Source organism: Polyodon spathula, chromosome 4 (genome assembly GCF_017654505.1).
Source record: "Polyodon spathula isolate WHYD16114869_AA chromosome 4, ASM1765450v1, whole genome shotgun sequence".
NCBI classification, from domain to species: Eukaryota; Metazoa; Chordata; class Actinopteri; order Acipenseriformes; family Polyodontidae; genus Polyodon; species Polyodon spathula.
Genome location: NC_054537.1, coordinates 9,437,453 through 9,462,340, shown reverse-complemented (window position 1 = coordinate 9,462,340; position 24,888 = coordinate 9,437,453). Strand labels below are relative to the sequence as shown.

The following is a 24,888-nucleotide window of genomic DNA, read 5'->3' as shown; positions in this document are numbered from 1 at the left end:
CCAGGTTAGGAAAGCCCTGCTATAATAGACATGTAAATTTAGCCTGTAAATAGTAATAGGGCTGGATTTATTGCAAATTGAAAACATAGTCCTCCAGTCACTTTTGATACCTTTTCTGATTCACCATTATATATAGGAAAAGATGGCTTTTTTCAGCATTATTTACTTTTCAACAATAATGCCAGAAGGGAGTAAATGACATCCTTGGTATTTGGATTTGAAACTTTTATTGACTTCAGTTTTTTTATCTTTGGTTTCATGCAGTGTAATGCCTTCCTTAATCTATTTAGCCTTGAGAAATATACACCGTATTTTTGTATATTTTACTTGCAAGTATGCTGGCACAACATGTTGATCATATTGGTAGTTTTTGTTGTATTTTCACAAGTCAGTACTTGTCGTTCCAAGTTTCAACATCATCATTGTGAAGGCAAACACTGAGCGCTGGTGTGGTGGTAAAACCTTCCAAATGAGGTTAAAAGGAAGGATAAATGTGCAGACACACACATGCCAAAGAACGAGGAGCAGGATTTGACAATCCTCTTCAAAGCCCATGCAGTGTCACTGCACTGGTTCTTTACTAAGGTGCATTCTTAGTGGCATCTACATTTAGATAAGCCAATGGTATAAATGGACCAATAAAGACCGGTAGTCCAGTGCAGTACCATATCACTTACCTGTGTTCAGGTACACTGTATCATACTTGCCCAATGTCCATTACATGGTTTTGTGAAAATAAAACTTTTATGCTTGAAAAACTTATAACATGTTAAATAACTATTCTAAACTGCTTTTTTCTGTCTTGATATGATAACAGGATCTTGGCATTAAAACAGATACTGCTCATTCATTTGCCAATCCTTTGTACGTATCTTCTGCTGGAGATGTGAAACCTACTGCATGATGTCCTGAAGCTTAAAAAATGATCATCTTTCAGTGTTGAAAACCATTTGAACAAAAGAACGACTGTAAAACAAATCACACATGTGTTATGTTTCTAATTTGGTTTGTTTAAATTATACATGCTGATACTGTGGTAATGCATACAAATTTAAAGTACATAATGTAAAAACATTTTTTTGTTCAACAATAAGTCAATAATCCATGCTGACTGTAGACTGAATTGTGGTAACATGAAAACTTAAAAGGATGAATTGGCAAGCTCTTGCAGACAAATAAAAATAATTGTTTTATATTACCCAGACATCTTTGCTGATGCTATAAACACATCCACCCAAGAACAAAGGTTGCATTTAATGTGTTCTTACAGCCTGATAAAATCACTGCCTGTTAGCTGTTGCAAAAAATGAAATCGACTGTCTAAAAAGAAAAAGAATAAAAAAGAACCTTAAACTTTTTTGATGAAAAGCAATTTTATATAAAGTTGCAAATCAATTTTACAGCACCACTGCCTGTTTTTTTTTAATACTCTTTTTTTGTTATGTTATTTTGGATTTTGAAGGCTTCAGTTCATATTGACAGCATGTGCTTTTAAAGAAAGCAAAGCTGGTTGCATGCAATCGATTTTGTTCTGTCTTTCTGAAATTCTGGTGCTTGCAAATAAGCCATAAGTTTAGGCAAAAAAGCATCAGTTATACATCAGTACTACAAATAAACATTCTCTCAGTGTATTTTATGTTATTGAGTGCTCACAGAAGGCAAGGGGAAATGGCACTGCTTACAGTCAGCCATGGTGCCAGCATTCCAAGCAACAGTTACCCTTTGTTTAAAATATCTTTCTTTGTCTTTTGACTTATTTAATTTCAGCTGTATTAGAAAATTAATATTGAACATCGTTTTTTTGTTTGTTTTGTGTTGGGTGTGCAGCAGTTGCATTTTCAGTTCTCTCTCTTGAATACAATAGTTTAAAACCAATTTAGCAGTTTTCTGCCTGCCCTGCATTCCTGCATTCATGTGACACATACTAATAATGCCTACCAAATCGAAAAGTAAGGGTGCTGCCAGCCTTTGGAGTACTCTTATTTACTGTGTGAATAAAAGAGATTCGCACTGAGGGTAAAAAACAATTCAAACACAGCAAAACCATTGTTTTGCACATTCTCAATATCTATCATTGTACAGCTGTTTAAGGCATTGACATCCTGATACCTAGTATAAGAAAGAAAAAAACACATTGGATTTAGTGTTTTTATTTTTCAGTATAGACTAGCAGGAGTGGAGTGATGGGAGAAGCAGGTGGAAAACAGCTGCTTAATCCCAGCAGAAAAACAAAAACATTACAGCCTTTATTGACGTACAATAACTATGAGTGAAATCAAGCATATAACAGCCAGCTCCAGTCTTTCTCAGGAAATAAGCTTTGAATGGTACCAGTATAGCAAAGCGAGCTCAGATTGAATCGAGGCTTGTTTGATAGATTCTGAAAGATGGTATGGTAGGGCATCACTTCTCAAGTTCTGTCACCTACAGTACACCGATATTTTTTACATTTACTGAGCCAATCAGAAACCCAGTTCTTGTTGGTGATACTGGAGGAGAGCAGGGATCTACAGTAATTCATATGCACTCCCTTCTGCTCCTGGTTTGTCTGGTCAAGCCCTCCACTCATTTCTCTGGTAGGTACACATTTTTACAATCAATCAAGATGAATTGGAGACCTAATGCATGTAATACAGAAAAATAAATAATAAATAGATAAACTGAAACTGCTCTACACTATCTTAGGTTAAACTATCTACTTGACTTTTTACCTTAAAAACAAGGGACTACACAAGGGCCGTGTAAATGTATCATGGGGGTCATATACCTAATTAAAGTGCCACATAAAAGCTAAAAACATGTCAGAATTATAAGTAAAGACATGACTATCTGCTGAAAGCTTCTTCCAAACCGATTCAAAATATAAGATGCCTTTCAACCACTCTGGCTGCAATGTCACAAACCACATAATGCATTTTATTTTCAGGCTTTACTTGATCAGATCTGAAAGGCAAATCACCAGTTTTACATGCAAACTATTACTTTAATGCTTACCAAGAGCTACTTATAATAATATGTTCATCTATGATTGCAATGTATTACTTGTAGCAAATGCCCTGTGTTGTTTAGGATACATTTGCACACAGACCATAATGAATAAGCCTCGGCAATGAAAGAAGATGGCATATTCTTTAGAGGAATGCAAATAATTCTAATAGCCATATTTTAACCCATTATCCCGTTTTTCTCAACTGAAACACGTATTAAACACAGTCCTTGTTAGAGGAGAAAGAGAGCATAGCTGAGCAGTTCTGGTTTTCTATTTTGTATTTTGTGTTGTATATGTGGTCCCCGAGAGCAGCTGCAGTCAAGGTACCTCATATAGCGCCAGCAACATTAAATTGTGGTGCCAGTAAACAAGTTACATTGTTCTTCTCTTTTTGCTTCTCTTTTTTTTTTTGTTTTAAATTCCTTAGCAACCATAGATGATGATAGTTTTTCATTGGTCTGGACTACCCACCCACACTCATCCACATCCACAGGAGAGAAGGTTATTTACTGAAACACGCAACATTAAAAACTTTGAAGGGGGGGAGCTGGATCTTGATTAGGGCAGAGTTTGATCATTTAGGGCCAGTAGGCTATTTGGTGTTAAACTTGCAAAACAGTTTAGTACACTTTTCAATATGATTTGCACCCCTGTATATGCGTTGCTGAAAACAGTTAATATTACGACCAAAGACAAATTCAGGATTTTAAGATATCCCCAGACCTTAATCAATCTTAAATATAAACTGCAGCACACACAAACCTTTTGTACCAACATGCATATACATGTGTACCTTACTATGTCATGTGATCCACATACTGTAGCTAATGCATGAAGTAATTTGAGGTTTAGAAGGAATCATTTTGTATCTTGTGTTATTAATGAACGTGCCCTTAAGCAATGCTCGAATGTGAATGCAATGTTGCATGTTATTGGAAACATTTGTAACATGTTCTGTACATGTAAATGAGCCTTTATGGACATAGAATATACAAAAATATGTTTGTTTTATCACAACCAAGTACATATTTTACTATAATTAAAAATAATGTTTGTTCATTCTGTTTGTTCATACACAGCAGGTTTATGCATTGGTGAAATAGTTTGAAAAAGATTACGTTCTTACAGACTTAAATGTGGTGCTTTTCTTTTCCTTTCTTGTTTTTTTCAGGTCTTATATTAAAATAAAATATATCTTAAACTCTGCACAGTGCAGCTGTGGATCTTGTAGTCTTAAGCACCAAATCAAGTTGATTCTGTGACCCACCCCATATAGAGAAATTCTGCTTCATGGTGTGTTAATTAGGTTCTGAAAATATATTAGATAATTTAATATGAATTCATACTGCCAGAAGACATGTTACTGTTATAAAATAAACATAAATATAAACACACATTAAATTGAAAAAAGAGAAATGTGTAATACTATCTGCAACTATAAAAGTTACCTGCCTCTGTAGAGCTGAGCAATTACACATATCTGAATGGAAGAACTCTGTAAATTCACCAGTATACTAAAACACCCAGCCTGACCGTAACTGACACATTTCCCTATTTGGCAGTATCCACAGAATAAAATTACTTTGATTCCATGGCGATATGAACATTTTTTTTCACAGGAAATGGCCGGTATGGGGTGGGTCATAAAGCTTTGATTTTGACCTGTTTGACCAATTGGCACTTAGACATCAATATTAAACATTGTGTGTTAGTGGGGTGGTACAGTTACATGAACTTAGATTAAAAATAAATAAATTAACTTAAGCCATTTTCCAGATCAGTGTTCTTGGTAAAGCATCCATAACAGTAAAAGAAGCAGGCACACATCTGACAAGAATAATGATTGAGGCACCCTTCTAAACTTCCTATAACGCCTCTTTAGATTAAACAGCTGTGCTCTTACCTAGTCTGCTATGTTGACAATCGGAGAGATTTTGCAGCAGTTTTCCCTAACAACTTTGTTCATGTTTTCACTCATTCGATTCACACTGAGAAGTAGCTGATATCACAAACCCCTGCTCTTTAAATGAGGTGTGTATCTTTCACAATCTCAAGGTTAAATATAGTCCAAAGAGGAAATCAACGAAAAGTGTCACATCATTGTCTAGAAGGAAGCAAGCTGCAGAAACAGAAAAACACAAAAAACTCACTATAGACTAAACACACTACACTAGGTGTGTTTTATTTTACTTTTTGGTACTTTCCTTTTCAATGATTTGTTAAATATTGTATTGCACTAGCAGAGATGTATCAATTCATGAACAAACAATAAGGTTACATTGAGTAAGCAATCAGATTCTTAAATTAATAAACATGTAATAAAATGGTAAGTAAATATCAGTCAATCACGTCACTTGCTGTGCATCCAGAAACATACAGTAGGATGTTTGAAACCCATGTGCGCTTGTGTGATGCTAGAACTCCTCAAGTCCCAGATTACAGGTTTGTGAACACACTATTGATTATTATATTAGAGGCTTTGAACTCATGCCCTATCCACACAACCTAAATAATTCAAGTTCAACCCACTTGTTATAGCGTTTGTGTTGAGTTTTCAGTCTGTACATAATCCTAATTCTTGGGATCCATGCTACAATGAATCAGCCCACATATTTCTTTTATTTACATTTTTTTTCAATTGCATAATACAGTGGAATGCAAGCTTCAGATGAATTTTGCTTAAGGTTTTGTTAAACCCCGGGCTAGTGTAAATATAAATATGAGATTCAATGCAGTATTGTATAATTCATTTAAATATGCATGCTATTGTATTATTTAGGGTTAATAGTATTGGGGGATGATGTATTTTAAAGGTTGTACTTTAATAATTCAAGGCATTTGTATCTCCTGTTCTCTTCTGTGGGTGTATATTGTTTTAGGCTGTTACTCAGGAATGTAATTGAGTTAGTAATCAATAGTTTAGATCTAGCCTTGTGGAATATTAGAAAACCAAGTCCAGGCGTTCTTGTGCATTAAGGGAGAACTGTTGTTGACAATGGTAACAATAAATGTATGCATTGTTTTGCTGACAGTATACTATGGGTGTTTGTGCACATATCTGAAGCTGCTGATTTGGAAGGAACTGATTCATGAAATTATTTATACTCAGTATTTCCAAACATCCGTCATGTTAAATGTAATCGATAAGTACAGTATGTAAAATCCTGTTACAGTTAGATATTTGCTAAACAACACCACTTAAAAACTTCATGCACAGGGGGCCTTTGTGACTGAAAAAAGAAAATAAACCAAGAATAATTGACAGAAAAGGCAGAAGACTTCTGTCTCAGCACATGACAGATATATTGCTGGTGGCAGACTCTGTTATTTTTATGGCGTGCACGGCCGAAGGCAGCAGCAGGTCTGGTAGGTGACATAATCACATACAAAGACATAAACCCTATATACGCTCCTTGCAAAGGAACCGGCTGTCTTGTAAAGCTGTATTGGCGCTATGTTTTAGTGAGAGGGGGGTGTGTTTAAGGGCGAAACCGGGTGGTCTAGTGAGTTTAGTTTTGCCCGGCTAATTTCGCCAAAGGCTTCTGGGCGAATCTCGAAGTTAACATTTATTTTTTTTCAGCACTCGCCTGCGTCAAATTGGGCGAACCTAGATTGTCCCAGAACTTGAAAAAGACGACTGGGTGAAAGACGACAGTTTTCACTGAATTTCGGGGCTAGCCCAGACGAGTCTAGTTTCGTCCAACGCTTCAAAATCGATGCTGGGCGAATGTGGTTCTCCCATGCCATTAATCTGGGCGAGTCTAGTTTCGTCCAACGCTTCAAAATCGATGCTGGGCGAATGTGGTTCTCCCATGCCATTAATCTGGGCGAGTCTAGTTTCGTCCAACGCTTCAAAATCGATGCTGGGCGAATGTGGTTCTCCCATGCCATTAATCTGGGCGAGTCTAGTTTCGTCCAACGCTTCAAAATCGATGCTGGGCGAATGTGGTTCTCCCATGCCATTAATCTGGGCGAGTCTAGTTTCGTCCAACGCTTCAAAATCGATGCTGGGCGAATGTGGTTCTCCCATGCCATTAATCTGGGCGAGTCTAGTTTCGTCCAAAGCTGTAATTGCTATTTCAGGTTTTTCTCTCCCATCTTATTCGTATGATTCTGCTTGACACACATCCACAGCGTTTAGAATTCACAGCCTTTTATTTAATGCATGAAGCCTATATTTAATGTATTTGCATTTTTAAAACATTTATATTAAATATACTATGTCCTGTATTTCATTGTATTTAATGTATTATGCATTGTTCCTCACTATCTTGTAAAGTGCTTTGTGATGGTGATCCACTATGAAAAGTGCTACATAAAATTAATATTGATTGATTGATTGATTGATATCTGCAGCATCCTCAGAGGGTTTTGTGTGTATCTCTTTCAGGTTAAATGAGAAATTCCTTACAGCATGTTCCCTTGGATATACTGTCCTGAAACTGGGTCAAATGCCACCTGGGATACTCATTAATTGGTGCCAATCTACTACATAACAGTGGCGTTTGTCTCCCCCATGGGGCAGGTATTAGAAGCACTTCACGAGACTTCTATCACCTGAGAGAGACAGAGCTAAGCGATGAGCTGCAATACCAGTCCTGTATTTGTAATATCCAACCATAGGTGGCTAATTGTCCAGTAGAGATCCTCTTATAAGTGATACATTGATACTGCAGAAAGAAAAAAAAAATACGAAGTGCAAGAACAATATATGAAAACCCCCTTTCAAAACAAAAACACTTCATTTTATATATATATATATATATATATATATATATATATATATATATATATATATATATATATATATATATATATATACACACACACACACACACACACACACACTCACACTCTACGGTTGTCGAGATAACACATAATTTTTGATTGTTAAAATGCAACTCCATATAAAAGGTGGTGTTTAATAAATCATGAAACAAGTTTGCCGTACAAATATTCCGCATACTGTGACTTCCATAACCTTCCTATCAAAAAAAAAAAACAGCAAAACAGCCGTTAATTGATTTTCTGACAGGCTTCTGCATTATGTCTTATGTATACACTGCACGTTGCTTTTTGTTGTTGTGTAGGAAGGATTGCGTGAGTTTGTTTTTATGCGCTCTAATCTAACCCATCCCACTCAGTCTTTCTCTCCAAGTAGCAAGTAGCAATTGGACAGAATACTTCCGGTTTCAAACATTGTATCTGAACGCAGTGGGAAAGTAAGCAGAGAGCCGAGATTGAATAGCCTAAACTGTGCTGTCAGGACAACTATTCTGCCGAGACCCCAAACTCATCAGAAAACAAACAAAAGCTGGATTTCAGAGAACCGTTATGTTTTCTCAGATACCGGCACAGCGATTAATTGGACAGAAGACTGACTTTAGGAACTCGTTTAAATAAATCTGCTGAATTTAAACCATTTCAAATCACTATAATAAATTAAAGAAAACTTCAAAGCAAATTGGGTCATTTTGAAAGGTTTCGGACTACAAAAAAAATGTGTCTGTCTGCAACAAGTTCCAATTAGGTTAACCCAGACAGAAAAAAAATACTTTATTTCCCCCATTAGAATTAGCCATACCTATGGTCCTGGATTGACCCCGCGTATTCTGAGCAGCATTTTCGTTTGTTGGACTGTGGACACAAAGATCGAGCTCGCCGTCTGTGCAGCACAGCTAGCTGGGAGACTTGGGAGTCCTTGATTAGGCGATCAGAGCTGTGAAGGAGCGGGGGATTGGCATTAAACTGTTTTTTCGTTTTTAATTGAAAAAGTCAGTAAACCCCGAGCTGAGGAAGAACTCGCTGCATTATGGCGGGTGTAAACAAAATCTATCTGATGGTTGGAGTTTTGTTACTTTTTCAGACCTTTGGAAATCTGTTTCATGTAACTCACTGTGAAACTACAAAGGGAGGAAACGGTAAGGTCGCCTTGCATTGATTATTGGTATTTATTTATTTTATTTTGGAACATGTTTTTGATTGTTTACAGGTGTTTTTGACAATTGACGTGATAACAGCCTGCACTTTTATTGATTGCTATAAAATAAAATCCGTGCATTTCAGAGACGTTGATGTACACTTTAAGTTTACAGAGATGTGCAGATGAAGACAGGTATATATGGGTTTTACTGTTAGATAATGGTAAGACTTTGCCAGGTTTATTAGTAAAACGGTACTGCATTCAAAATGCAGTTGTACCCCTTAGATACAGCATACGTTTGATTGGGTCTTGTTTTGTATCGCATTGCCTAAATGAATCGCCAAGATGTATTTGTCATGCGAACGATTTAATACAGGCTACAGTATTTGCCATATGATTAGAATTTGTAAGCTCCCGTTACAAAACAACAAAACAAAACCACCTTTCCCTTTTTTAAGATTCTTGGTTAATGGCTGAAGACAGATGATTGATGAGACTGTGACGACTGCCCTTAATTGTCTTGTTTAAGATAAATGACTATTGTTTAACAGATTGCCAGCTTCGTGCTTTTTGAATGTACATTTTGTCATTGGCGAGCCCAGAGACAAGTGGTAGTCTTAATCGTTTCGTTAAAAAATGTAGGTCATAATCTATAGGATCTGTATCCGGGCTGGCAGGAGGTAATGTGTGATGCTGGCAGAAGTCAACTGTGAAATATGCAATTCCCCAGCAGCTTAGTGATAGGAACATCATGAGCATTGTTGTGAAATCCACTAAAATAAAGTAAATGTAAACGTAGGCTGCATGTCAAAAGCTAAAACTGTCGACAAGAAAAGCTGTAATATGACTATTAATTTGGGTCGTTTTGGTGCTACCCTTACCCAAACTCAAAAAAATCAAAACTGCTACCCATACCCAGAAGACCACCTCAGAAACGAGTTAACAAATGCAGCTGTGATGATTTGACAAACATTGCTCCTTTACAATCTGCGCGTTTTCCATCTTGTCAAGTAGAAGTAAGAAATAAGCCCTTTGTCAACTGATGTATATTTTACTGATCATGACTGACTCATCTTGATATAGCACCTGTAGATTATTGTTTAAAAACAAAATGCACTTTATCAACATAAATACACCCACAACATTGGGACAGTGTGACGTGAAGGGAACAGTTAATCATTTGTTTTATACTGCAGTACAATGAAAACATCTATTGTACATTAGCCCCAAGTCTTCAGTCAGTACACCTTCATAACATTTTCTTTTTAGCAAATTCATTCAGTAACATTTTGGGCAAACCTGCAAAAATAGAGATAATGTCCATGGATTTGTTTTTTGTTTTCATGCAGTACAACAAATGTAAAGCACACATCATTTAAAGGGAAATGTTGATTAAGTGCACTAAGGAATGTGCAAACTCCTATCTGCCTTTTACACAAATCATGATGGATCTTTGACTGTAAAGTCATTGTCAATGTAAGAATGTGAACTGTAAGATATCTTGTGTCTTCAAAACATCACAAATCAACATGTTTGAAATGATTTACAGGAATGGGTCCCGTGATCTGTTCTGAGATTAATGCTCCCACCAGCTATAGCTGTTTTTTTTTTTTTTTTTTCTGTCAGACACATCTTCAGCAGATTCGAAGTACAAATTATGTGACTTCTTGCAGAAAATGACAGTGTGTTCAGGTTTACTTCCACATGAAGAAAAGGGTTTGGCATGCCACTTTTTTTGAGTAATCATTCAGTGGTGGGACGGTGTTATTAAATTAATAAAGCAGTAGTGCTCCACTTCAACAGGCTTGCAGGTCTAATAGTAAGTCATAGTAATGACCAAACAGCTGCAGGGTGAAGTGTCTGTAATCAAAACACAGACAATAACCCCATCTACTGTTCTGTGATGGGTAATCATTTAAAACATTCGTTCAGTAAATAGGTTTTTGCAAGCTCTTCATTGGCTTGGAGCAATGCATAACAACCATCCAGCATTTTTTTTTTTTTTTTGTTCATTGAATCCTGTTGTCTGTGCATTATATAAATCCCCTCACAAATATATTTTAATCTGAAAGTGTGCAGTGCATTAATTTAGACAGTAATCATGGGCTGTTGAATATCCACAGATGCTATTTTTGCTTTTATGCAGTGAGATGAAAGGTTATGTAATGAATTTCCAGATGTAGTTTTACAAATCCCGATCAGGTTGGTTAGCTTTGTTAGGAATGATACCTTTGAGTTCAGATTTGCCCCCAGCCTTTCTTTTGCTTTAGTATTGTATTGCACATTTTTTTCACTCTAGCCTTTGGCTCCACATGCTCTATGATCATCCATCAAGATCTTTTGAAAGTTCATGTCATCACACGCTGAAGGAGATTGTAGACAAACTATAGGCCTTTATCATTAAACAGTAAAAAAACAGTAATAGCTTTGACTGCAAAATAATCAGCAGCAGAATTACAGAACCACCCTGAAGTTTTCTAAAAAGTGAAAGGAGGACAGTGAAAACACAAAAGGTTAGCAGGTTCAACATTAAAAGCTGTTTTGGTTTCAATTCAAATTAAACATATACTATGTTGTAACATGTAGTACAGCTGGGTGAAATGAACAGTGTTTTGTAATATGGTGGTTTTGTGCTAAAAAATAAAGAAGATACAAATCCTTAGGAAACCAGACCAACACGAAGTTAACCAATAGGATCGCTTGTATTTTCTGTATTGAGAATTTCTTCACCCAAACATTTTGTCACATTGGTTCTCCCGTAAGTATCGACTTTCTGTGGTTTCAGATACTGAAGAAATCACTGAGCGGCCTGACCCAATTAAACTAAAATAATGTATTCCAGTACCTGCAACCATTACCTTATATGAAAACCAGTACAGGTACATACTGCACAGAGGGTCCTCGTAGCCATGTAACAAGCGCACAGCAAGTAAAAGACTATAGTCAATCCCAAACATAAATAGAAGGCTGGGACTGAATACAGTTTGGTGAAAGTTGGTACAGAGTCAAGCCAGTTATCATGTTCACAATGTAGTGTGTAACAGAGAGACAATTAATAGATAAATGAAATCTATACATTTACATTATACTAGTATTTGACATAAGTCATTCTAAATACTGTACTTTATAGAACATGATTCTGTCCATGTAACTTTTTTAATTTAGATGGATTATACTGTTATTTTTAAATTATTTTATATATTCCTGTGTTCTGTATTATTGCACCACAAATGATAAGTCAACATACACTGCATTTATTATTATTATTATTATTATTATTATTATTATTATTATTATTTATATATTATCCGTGTTGTCATTATTGTCATAAGCGTCAACAGTTATTGTCATTATTGTCATAAGCGTCTCAACATGTTACAATTCTAATTATTAGCCTTATCATGTAGAAAGTGTAATCAATCAATAATGGCGTTTGTATATAACATGGGTGGCCAAATTTCCTGACCCTACGAGCCCCATACCCAAAATTTTCATGTGGCCGAGAGCAAGACATTTTAAGTACTAGCGGTTTTTTTTTTGTTGTTTTTTTTTTTTTTTTTTTTGGTTCTCTCTAACATTGTAACGGTATCTTGCTCTTACTCTGTGAAGTACAGTAGTTATCTATTGATGGCAGCAAAATACACAAGAGCAAGGAAGAGCCTTGCAGAGCCTTGCAGATAGTGTGTGTCATTTGCATTGTACTACAGGGTATTAAACTTTAAATTTAACACACTGGTGATTTTCCATTATCTATACCAGGGCTACTCATCCCTCGTCCTGAAGGGCCACTGTCCCTCCTGCTTTTTGTTCTGACTGTACACTAAATTGATTAATTGGAGCAATTAATTTCTAATCAGAACTTAATTGGTCCAATTAATTTACGGTACAGTTGGAACAAAAATCAGGAGGGACAGCAGCCCTCCAGGACCAGGGTTGAGTTTGTATTATGCACTTTTAAATAACATATATTGGTGCTGGGACAAATATCCGAACAGTTGAAAAAATATTTTTTGTCATGCATTCGGATACAAAAATTAGATGTTCGTATTCGGTAGACATTACAAAAATACCTTTTGTGGCAGAGCTCTCGATCTGCCTGTGAATAATTGGTGTGTTGTTTGTGTTTTGGTGGTCGTTGGCAGGGATGGGGTTAATTCCTGTCCCTGCCAATAAAATATGTGAGAATGTGACTGTTCCCTAATAGAACAATTGATGCTAATTGGGAGCAGCCACATCATATTAAAGGAGAGCCCAGGGCTCCATTAAAAGAGAGGAGTTGGTGAGTGTTGTTTTTGTGTAGCTGCGTTCTGTATTTTGTTCATAGTGAAGGCGAATGCCCAGCCTACATGTTTGTATTTTGTTAAAGCTGTTTATTTGTTATTTTGTTCCTGTGTTTGTATTGTTGTGCTATTTTGTTTATTAAAGTGTGCATTGGTGCTTCGTACTGCAGTTAATTGGCTGCTTCCAGCTGCCACCTTGTCACATCCTTGCTTTTATTTACTGACTCACCAGAAGTTGCGAGACAGTTTTAAAAATGGCAAGTGAGAAAGGGATCTGTGTGTGTGTGTGTGTGTGTGTGTGTGTGTGTGTGTGTGTGTGTGTGTGTGTGTGTGTGTGTGTGTGTATAATAAAAACATACACAGGAGCTCACGGCAGCTCATGAACCTTAAAAGTTTTAGACAGCAAAAAGTAAACAAACCAGATTATGTGTGCACATGTATTACTTCATGAAAATGTGTCGATGGCCGCTGTTTTCCGTGAAGTAACGGCAAAGGCAAGGAACAAGGTTTTTTTTTTTTTTCTTTAATGCAGTGTCAACGTTATATACTATCTGTTTTGGGAAACAAAACAGTGTTTAACTTGAACTGCTATTCGGCCTCTTTTGTGTTGTAGTTAATTCACTGCTGTAAAGTAAGGCCTACGCAACGTATTCTTCACTCCTGGGATATTTTTCTACTTTAATGTGTTACATATTGTAACATCTTGGTGTAAAATAAAGGCACACACACACACACACACTCTGGAGTGTAATTTGGAAAGTAATAGTGTGTCAGTACTTAAGGGCACAATTGTATGTGTGAGAACTACATTTTAACCAAAAGCTTCAAAAGTGACATTACAATTGATGCAATTTTTTCACATTGGAATTCCAGACAAAACTCATAATGGGCTAAGAGTAGAGCATGCAAGTTAGTTCATTTCCAGCCTTATCACATACACTTAATAATAGATGCTATACAGTATATCCCTTATTCAGTATGTTAGCTTTACATTGATTAGAAGAATGATGACAATTGGTGTTCAATTACCTCCTTTTTCAGTATCTGTGAAACACACAATTCTCTCAATTATTAAACTTGCCTCAGCAAAATATATCTACATGCAAACAAGAGTGTTACAGATTGTCTTCATTTTCTGGTGATTTGCTGTTAAGGTAGCCTGTTTAATGTCATTCTCAGCTTCAGGTACTGTGTATTTAACACCCTTTATGATTAATCTGATGGGATGTTGTTTTGTGAGCTGCCATACAGCTGAGTAGTTCACCGAGTTGCATGTTATAGTATACTGATATTAGCTAGACTGGCTGTCTTAATCCAGATTTTCTAAAACTTTGTTTCTTTAACAGCTCCATTTTCTATTGTAAGCAACAGCTTTCTGTTCCACAGAATGGCCTGAATACGCCGTCTGCAAAGGCTCTACAATAATCTATTAGGACTGTTATATTGCTGTATATTCCTTGTCCCCCAGCAGGGTCCTTGTTTTTACTGTTTCAAGTGGACTGCTTAGGTTTCAATCCCTTGAGGCAAAACAAGAGAATAGTTATGTAATATGAGCCCTTGCACACTTTATACACAATCAGCCACAAATTTCAGGCTCTTCTGTTCTCGCCGCACCTGTGATGACAGCAGATGGAATTTCCTGTGCTGCACCATATTTTAGACGCAGCTTGTGAAAAATCAGAAATGGCATGCAAATAAACTACCAGCAAACACTGGAAGCATAGTTGTTTCAATCAATGCACCTGTGTTTGGGAGCAACACATTTTCATTATGGGTACTCTGTATAGTAAGTTATTCTCTAAGCAATTAATGAGTTGAATGGTGTTGAATTATTGTGAAAGTACATAGTACCTCATGGTAGCATTTTTCTGGGTTCTGGTGGAGTGATCGTCTCAGGGCTGCCAGTGATAGTTACAGCACCACGTGGCTTAATGGCTAAAAAATGGAGAGGGAACACAGGGCACTTGTTTTTTTTTCAGTTATTTGTTAAAAATGAACTTGATGAAGGTACAGTACTCGGCAAAATATGATTTTATAAAATTAATCAAGTAAGTGTTGATAGCTAACTTCTTAAATCCTCCAAAAGAAAAGTGTTTTTAAATAGTAGAGATCAAGTAAATCTTACTGTATCAATGCAAAAGGCTCAACTTTCAGTTGCAGCAGAATACTATGTTTAGTAGATACCACATCTGATTAGCTTTAAAATGTAAATAAATAAACAGAAAGTATCATGTAAACGGTTGTTGTGAGTCATGACCATAGCCTCCTCAGTTCATACATCACTTTTCTTAAGGTTTCCTCTCTTTCAGAAGGAGGCTATGGTTTCCATAGGAACAGAGCTTTGTCAAAGCTGCTCAAGGTACAGCATATCTACCAGTTCCACTTGTCTCTCTCTGAGTTGATTTAAAGTAGTTTTGAAGAACAATGCCTCAACTAAGAGTATATGGGGATCATGACTCCCCAATCTGAAGCCTTTTTAATGTTGAGCAGGGACTTAATGTTGCTTCATGGGAGTGTGAAAGACATTCCTAGTGATGAGAAGGGCTGCTGTCAGGGGAGGAAAATTGAGGCCAGCAGTCACAGGGCCATTAAGTTGAGAGCCCCCTGTGACCACACAGAATGGGTTTGAACAAGCGTTTGCTTTGGAGGGAATGCAGTGCTGCTCCATTCACAGCCCACCCCAGCAGGAAACCTGCTGATGGATGATGTAGGGAATGCCCGTTGAGGGGAATTCCAGCAAGCTACTGCCTGGGATCAAGAACAGAAAGGTTACTTTTTTAAAAATGAAGGTAAGGAGATACAATGTTGAAAGGCTATTTGTGGCAGGGCAAAGGCCCTAAACAGTAAATAGTATGTGTGGGAATATAAGCTTGGCAGAGCTGGGTTTAAATCTGGCTCAGCCAACGATCACAGGTGTGGCCACTCCTTAATTAGTACTCAATTTGTATAAAAAAAGCTGGAAATCTAATGATGGGAAAAGTGAAGCACTGAACCACTGACCCCTCTGAATCATTTGGTTCGCAAAAAGATTCACTGAGCTGAAGCACATAAAACACTTCATGCTCTTTAGTGCCATCTCTTGGTAGATCTGCACAACGTATTTCATTGAGAGTAAAGACAGCCCCCTATCTCCAGAGAGAAGGCATTTAGTAAAGTGGACAATTGCACTAATGCTCAGAAAAGGCAATGTGTTATATAGTGACATTTCATACACTTTTGACATACAATATCAAGCATTTTTTATATTCTCGGTTAATAATTTAAACAATCGTTTGTGTAAAGGAACATTTCAGTGCTTTTTCTAAAGACAGAGCTCAGCTGTTGTTTTTATCGAAATTGCCTGGAATATGTATTTTACATATCAACCATACATGAAAGTAACCAATAAATAATGATTCTAGAAATATAAAAGTGTTGTCTAGTTGAAAACAAGTTGTTGTTGCTTGAAATAAAAGACGTAATTTGATGACTTCAGCAACTTTAGTGTGTAAGATGCTGTGATAAGCGGGATATTTTGATTCATGTTTACAAGCAGGTGGTGCGTGTAGTATAGCTCTAGCTATAAAGTAGAGAGGTGGAAAATAGTGGGTTCGAATCTGTGTCTTTTCCATTTTTATAGAAATGTTGTACTCTATCCTTTATACACATGTAATTGGAGGATTTTATTATTATTTTTTTTTTACCAATAGTGTTCATCAAGAGCTGTTTGTACATAATAAAAGCTTTTTAGTTTAGAAATATAAAACAAAAAGCAGCATCTTGATTTAAAAAATTCCTTTCAGCTTGACTGAAACACCACACTGTGTGTCTACTGACAAAAAGAGTAGGTATTGGGTTAAAAAAAAAAAAAAGTGTTTCCTTCTTGTAAGCTACTGCTAAACACAGTTTATGGGTCACATGACCTAGTGGTTCACATGAACCTTTGCTTCGTAACACTGTTTGCTACAGTTGGTTCATGTGGCGTCGAATCAGCTGAGGCTTCAGTCCCATCACTACAGAAATCCTTTGGTTGGTTGTTTGGGTGTGGTATGCGGTACGGTGAGGTGAGTGTTGTACTGTTTTGCAGCTTGGTAATGAAGGCGAATGAATGCCTAGACTCTGTTTGTGTATTTTGTTTAAACCTTTTATTTTGGCCTTTGTGCCGTGTTTTGTTTGTTCCTGTTTGTTTGTTTAATAAAGTGTGCAACAGCACTTTAAAACTGCAGCTTTCTGTCTCTGGGTGTAATTCCTGCCGGTAGCCAGCCTGCGCCGTGAGGCTACCCTGTCGTACTATTAGAATAAACTGTGAACACAAGTTGGTGGGTGCACTTTGCTTTTTTAAAAACCATACCCGAAAATGTGTTCTGCTAATAAGGTATGGTTCTATTAAAATATTTCCATAGTGCTAATTACAGAGATTTAATATTATCTAATTGAATGTTATCCAGCACGTTATTTAAAATGAAAAAGAAAAAAAAAAGTAAAATAATATATTGGATGTTGCTGTTGTAAAATTTGGATGTATTTAAAAAAATATGTATAATTGAAATGCCATTGTGAGATATGTATAGAACTCTTTGTTCCCCCTATATATATTATATATATATATATATATATATAATATATATTATTAGAATATATATATATATATATACTGATGACCACCCCAAACTAGACTGTTTATTTATATTTTATCGATGTTTGTACATTTCAGACAAAGCTAAACTACTGTCAATCAATCTTTTTTTTTTTATAGTCATAGTGGACTACCATCACAAAGTTCTTTACAAGATGCAGTAACAACATAATACTTTAAATACAGAGAAATACGTAATACCTGCTATACAGTAAAAAAAAAGAATAAAAAAAGCATAATGCATTAAATACAGTGGAAAGTGCATAATATATGAAATAGTAGCAGCAACACAGCAGGCTTAAAGAGTATGGAAAGCAAGAGAGAACAGATGGCTCTTGAGAGTTGATTTAAAGCGAGCGGCGGTGGAAGCATCACGCACCAAAGCTGGGAGAAAGTTCCAAAGAGTTGGAGCCATGAAGCTAAACGAACGTTCTCCAAGTGTGGTGCACTTTTGCTTGGGGATAACAAGCAGGCCAGAGTCGGAGGACCTCAGCTTGCAGGCAGGGTCATAGCGGGTTGAGGAGGTACTCGGGACCTGTGTGATGAAGGGCATTGTAGATGAGCAGGAGAGTTTTGAAAATAATCCTGAACTTTACAGGTAGGCAATGCAGCTGGGCAAGATGGGGTGTGATGTGATCACGTTTTTTACATCTGGTAAGGATCCTGGCAGCAGCTTTCTGAACTAGCTGCAGTGGTTTATGGTGCGTGCCGGGAGACCACCATGTAGAGAGTTGCAGTAGTTGAGTCGAGAGGTTACAAATGCATGACAAAGTTTTTTTTATTTTATCTTCAGATGTCCGCAACATTGATGTGTGAAAGTTGAAGCTGTTGCATGACAGGCATTATACAAAGAACAGTTAAATTCAATTAAAATACAAGGAGGATATAGTGTTGGTGCCATATTATCAGGACACTGCAATAGTTGTATCACAATATAATATAGTTATATTATGTTTAACATTTATTTTAAATGCTGTCTTTTTATAGATAATCATAGAAATTGTAACAAGATTAAATGAAGTCTGTTACTAAAATAAATGCTTATGATAATGACTTCCGGCCAGGGTCTGTGAAAGCAGTGTAATATCTACTTGACAGGCAGAATGTGTACTACCGGTGAACAGAAGACAGAACATATTTTGAATGAAAAAATATAGTTTTTAAAATGTGTTATAGTTTCCAAAGATTGTATTTAACTGTTTAGTCGTGAACAAAATGTGTTTGCTTTTCTATTATTCTATTAATTTTTTTTTTTTTTTTTTTTTAGCTCTGCACTTTTCTGACATTTTGAAATAGTTGTGAGAAATATACTTGTTTCCAAGCAGCTACAATGTGGTGTTCCATTACCAATGTTAAATAGTGGTTCATTGTGTGACTGTGCTGTTCCTTACTGTCAGGAATCATTGTGAATGAATAACAGGTACAATTTCATTTTTTGGAATCTTATTTCAGCAGGTCTGTTCATTACATGGCTGAATTATCAGATCCAATTGTAACGTTTTGTATGCAGTTTATGTAAACCAATATAATATGTGCAGACTTTTTTAATCTAACCATCTGAATATTTTGCCTCTGCACTAAATTTTATGGGTTATGCTTTTTGAGTTTTGGGGATTGTGATTAGCTGTAAAAATCAGGCCCTTTAGAATTAAAAAAAAAAGTTAACAACACACACAGCTAGGGTTGCCACCTGTGTGGGTTTGACCCAGACAGTCTGTGATATGGCATCTGTGGCTGGGTAGCAGGAATTAACAGGCCCGGATGCCCTAATGGCCGGTTTTAAGTAAAACTCCTATGAAACGCCAACCTTCCTTTTAATATTTTCTTTGACATACATTAGTTGCTTAAAGGATTTCTACTGTTAGAAATATACTATTTAATACTGATCTGTACATTCTACTTTGTCCCCAGCATTTGAATAATGCTGGAAAGGGACATCGAAAATGTCTACGTGATGTAAATAATCCAATACAGTACTGATGTGATTCAAGATTTGCAGGATTTTAGGTCTGAGGATCTGTAACAGGGTGATGTTACACACATGGGTCATCACTGAACAATACCGAGGCAGATACAGAACATTGGGTGATGACATGTCGCATAGGTGCGCAGATTTAATAAACACAAGTGCTGAAACAAAGCAAAACAAAGCTACAAATAAAAGTTTGCCACACTAGTGCTAGTCTCACTAAAACGTCCTGCTCCAGGAGCCTACTACTCTATGTAAACCCTCTCTGTCTTTGTTTGGGATCAACATTCCCTAAACTAACCTATTCCTGGGTGTTTCCGGCCTTCTCGGCTAGGTATTTCCTTCACAAGCACCATCTTGCAGTTTAAGGGTTCTGTAGCAGTTAATTCTGTGGAGAGAATGCTCTGTTGGGTTGTGGTCGTGTGCAGGGGTAGATGCTCCCGGGGTTAGTGCTGCCTCCATAGCTTCAGCTACCGGGTTGACACAAATAACACTGTGTCTGCAACACAACAAACAAAACACAGCAATCTTCTCTCCGCGCCCGTCTGTATGGCTGTGGCCGTGCAGAAGCCTTGAACCTTAGCGCAGATGCTTTTTCAGCTCCGCGCAGCTTCCCTGGGCACGCCCCCCAACCAATCCAAACCTCCCGAACAGCTCGGCACTGGACGAGCCCACCTACTCTATTAGTTGCTTAGCAACGCATCTCCTATTGTGAGTCCAAGCTGCTTCCTTAAAGACACATATGTACTCCAGAACTAGCGACAGGGTCTCCCTGTCATAGGATCCTTCATCCAGAACTTGAAAATCCAAGTGAATATGGTGGTGTCATAGCAAATGTCGCCTCCTAACGGCATTTCATCCCCATTTTTGGAGTCGTAAACGAATAACGTGGCAATTCAGTTTTGCGATTGAGTCAACAGAGTAAAAACAAAAACATATTTTTGTGTTTTTTTTTATTGGTTTAATCTTAATGTTTATACTTGTATTGCTTTTGTTATCATCTCTGGATGCTTTGTGTTACATTGATCTGTGTGATTAAATACATAACCTTTACAGTAAATACCAACTTACCATGACATAACATCTGTAAAATAATTCTGACTGTCACAAACAGGCTTTTCAGGTTCAAAAATCCAGTGACTGTCTGGAAAAATTATTTGTGAAAAAACAAACAGTTAGACAGCACCTTGGCTTCAGAAATTGCATTGACTTACCACGTTGTTACTCATCAACACAGCTACTTGTCTCAGTTTAATTTTTTTTTTTTTTTTTTAAAAAAAAAAATTTATTTTTTTTTTTTTTTTTATTTATATTAAATATTTTTTTTTTTTTTTTTTTTTTTTTTTTTTTTTTTTTTTTTTTTTTTTTAATTATTTTTTTTTTATTTTTTTTATTTTTTTTTTTTTAATTTTCTTTTAAGAAAAAAACACCAATACAAAAAAATAACAAAAATAATTAATTCAAAAAATAAAAAAAATTAAAAATAAGACTCTGGCTGTAAGTTCGATCGCTAGAAATATCAAAAGCAGAGCACTCTGTATACTGAATGATTATTAATTTGTAGTGAGATCTGGTGGTATTGTGTTTAAACTGTATTACAGTATACAGCAGTTTTGATAGGCCTAAGCTGACTCGGAAACATGTCCGGGTTTGGTCTGTGGAAAAGGTGGCAACCCTACACACAGTACACAATATTCTTTTTCCAAACTGTCTTAGGCTGTGCCTTGGTAGTAACTACTGTACCAGCTTTCCCTAATTTCTGTGTAAAAGATTTGTTTGCACAGGCCTACCTGAATGACAAAAGATCGATTCATGCACTAGCAAAAGCAAATTGTATCTCAGCTTCCTGTGTGCACATGCCATGCCCCACTTCTAGTGCTTCTTGATTTATTTAATGGCTTGAGGTCATGAACCCGTTCTGATGCAGCTGAGAAATCCCACTTTGTCTTGACTTGAATCTGTCAAGGTTTGCGATGTGTGTGTGATTTTTTATTTTTTTTTTGCAGGGATCTTATTTCCATGTACCTGTGTGTGTGTGTGTAATATAATATAATATCTATATATATATATATATATTATATATATAGTAGGTAGAACCCCAAAGACACTATCAAAATATTTGATGAGCTGGATGTGATATTTTTATCAACTACTCGACCTAAACGTCTTGTAGTTTATGACATCACATAAACACTGATATGGAATTATTTTCCTATAACTCGCTCAAGCCAATCTACTATTTCTCTCTCCTGTGCACATATACATATATATATATATATATATATATATATATATATATATATATATATATATATATATATATATATATATATATATATATAAAATAATAACACTATGTAACACAATTTTTGTTCCTGGATAGTAAGTGTTATTTCCTAATTGCTTATGCCTCAAAAGTATAGAAAATGGCTATTATTCCCCACAAACTTTGCTTTTGTGACCAGGACAGTGATATTTCAAACTATCACTATTTCCAATGGGAAAACAGGCAAATGTGTGTCTTTTCGTTCACATAAAGTCAGAAAAAAAACATATGAATCCAAATTAACATGTATTTATACTAGAGTAATACAAAAATGACTACAAAAGATTTAGAAGTGAGTAGTTTTTAGAGAGTTAGGATTATACTGTAAATACAATTGTGGCAGGCTGGTGAGTGGATAGAGGCCCAGAGACAGTCTGTAGTTCAAACAAATAATTATTTTATTATAAATACACAAAAATAAAAGTGCACAAGAGCAAAATTAAGGGATTTATAAAAAGAAAAACCGGTACAAAAAACAAACTTACAAAAATAAAGGTTTCTAGGCTGGGCAATGCCGTCACTGGATGTAGAATTCACAAATCACAAAAACCACAAACACCAACCTGCTTCCTCAGCTCCCTCCTCCCAAATGAGAAGCAGAGGCCTCCCTTTATGTCCAGTGGCAGGACTCTGATTGATCGTTAATGAAGTTAATCATTTAATCAACTAATCAACCCCAGCCACCTGAACATAATAAACCCAGGCAGGTAGGGGAAATTAACCCCATCCCTGCCAATTTAAGAAGGGCAGAGCTTTGCTCTGCCACAACAATATAATCGTAAATCTCTAAAAACTACTCACTTCTAAATCTTTTGTAGTCATTTTTGTATTACTCTAGTATAAATACATGTTAATTTGGATTCATATGTTGTTTTTTTCTGACTTTATGTGAACGAAAAGACACACATTTGCCCGTTTTCCCATTGGAAATAGTGATATTTTGAAATATCACTGTCCTGGTCACAAAAGCAAAGTTTATGGGGAATAATAGCCATTTTCTATACTTTTGAGGCATAAGCAATTAGGAAATAACACTTACTACCCAGGAACAAAAAAAATAATTGTTACACAGTGTAATATATAGGCACACAGAGAGAGAGGTATATATAATATACAAATTGCAAAAAAAACTTGTTACAGATGTTACAAAAGAATCAACATGACACACAAGTGCCTGGAGTTTAATGTAGTAGAGCATGATTTAAGTGTTCAACTTGTAACTGATGATATATATTTGTCGGACAGCCACGTTATTTCAGCCTTTTCGGCTTTTTCTGTCTCCTACACTGAGTTGTTTTCTAACAGCTCACTAGCCTGGGAAAAATTCTAATGCTATACATTGCTCCATGTCAGAATGTCCTTACATTGGTCTTAGGACGAGATATTGTGTAGAATGAATGCAATAGTCTGATTGTGATACTTGTTTGAACTTTGTTCAATAGTCTTGTTTGTCACAGGGGAGTAAAAGTCTGGTTGGTAGGTAGATTACTCATATTTACCATATGAGTAAAAGTCCTCAGTGTCCCATGACTAAAATCAGTAAAATTTGCCCCATTTCATTGCTAGACTCAACCTTTGCAGCTAATTCAGGGGTGCCCAAGCTATGGCCCGCGGGCCTGATACGGCTCACCATAGCATTTCATACGGCCCGCAACCTGCTTGCTGGCACAGCATAACTTACAGCGATTCACAGGTTTTATATTACAGTCTTCACGTTTCGCATACGGTACTTGCTTGTTTTTTAGTGTTTTACGCAAGCCACATAAACTGCTCAGTAATGAAAGCACACAAGGCCATCCCCACGAGCAGAAGGTAAATGAGGTAGGCTACCTATGGTAACCATGGTAACTCTCATCACAGACTTGTCAAGGTGGAATTTTTAAGTTTATTTTAGCCATGGGTTTCAACTCTACACAAAACTCTTACAGAAGAAATACAAAAAATACAACGGCGACCTTTATATTTCCTGTAATCAACTGGACAGCATTTCTTTCTACTTCTTAATATCTATGTAGGCTCCTGTAATTGCACTGTAATATCTGCACTATGAATGCACAAGAAAGATTTAAAATAAAAAATAAAACTCTGTGTGAAGTCGAAAGAAATGCTGACCAGTACCGTGAAAAAAAAAAAAAAGTTGATTACAAGAAATAAAGATCAATATAAATAAGCAGTTGCCACTGTATTTTTTTTCTTCTGTATGTCGTGTGTAAAAATAAAGCTGAAAGAAAACATGGCTAGCTAAAATAAACGTAAAAACTGAATCTTTACACTTCTGCAGATTTTCCAAGTCACACGCAAATGACAAACGTCCGTTTAAAAACCCCTTTGTTGCCGAGGTGAATAATGTCCCTGGTTCTGTTCAAATAGCATGTATTGATCTGCAGTGTAACTCAGGTTTAAAGGATATGTTTCGCGAGAAGAAATTGGTCGAGCTTCCCAACGATCAATTCCAAAACCTGCGAAAAATCTGCAGAGGTTGCTCTTGACAGACCACCACCTGCATGATGTACTATGGATGAACGTTTGAGCCAAACTTTGAGAAACTGGTAGCTCAGAAACAACCTCAAAGTTCTCATGAAGTCAGTAAGTGTATATTTTTCTTTATTTGTAATTAGAGAGAGAGTTATGTGTTTTACTGTTTTTTTTTTTTTTTTCTGATGCTTGTTTTATTTAACAGGTACAGTGTGTTGTGTGACATTTTATCTATGGTTTATTTATTTTATTTTATTTTGAAAGAGATAGTCCTGAGCGCAGAAACAAGCATTTACATACTAATAACAAGC

The 24,888-nt window shown here is 36.3% G+C and overlaps 2 protein-coding genes across 2 annotated transcripts in view; both read left to right on the top strand.

Annotated features, from left to right (window-relative positions):
• Positions 1-4,063, top strand: part of LOC121313754 (MAM and LDL-receptor class A domain-containing protein 1-like) — an 82,596-nt gene extending 78,533 nt beyond the window's left edge. Inside the window, exon 38 of the mRNA XM_041246558.1 lies at positions 818-4,063. Within this exon, the coding sequence (XP_041102492.1) occupies positions 818-904 (87 nt within the window). The 3' untranslated portion in view covers positions 905-4,063. The remainder of the gene's footprint in view (positions 1-817) is intronic.
• Positions 4,064-8,210: 4,147 nt separating this feature from the next.
• LOC121314143 (plexin domain-containing protein 2-like) overlaps positions 8,211-24,888 on the top strand; it is a 144,715-nt gene continuing 128,037 nt past the window's right edge. The window contains exon 1 of the mRNA XM_041247117.1: positions 8,211-8,910. Within this exon, the coding sequence (XP_041103051.1) occupies positions 8,802-8,910 (109 nt within the window). The 5' untranslated portion in view covers positions 8,211-8,801. The remainder of the gene's footprint in view (positions 8,911-24,888) is intronic.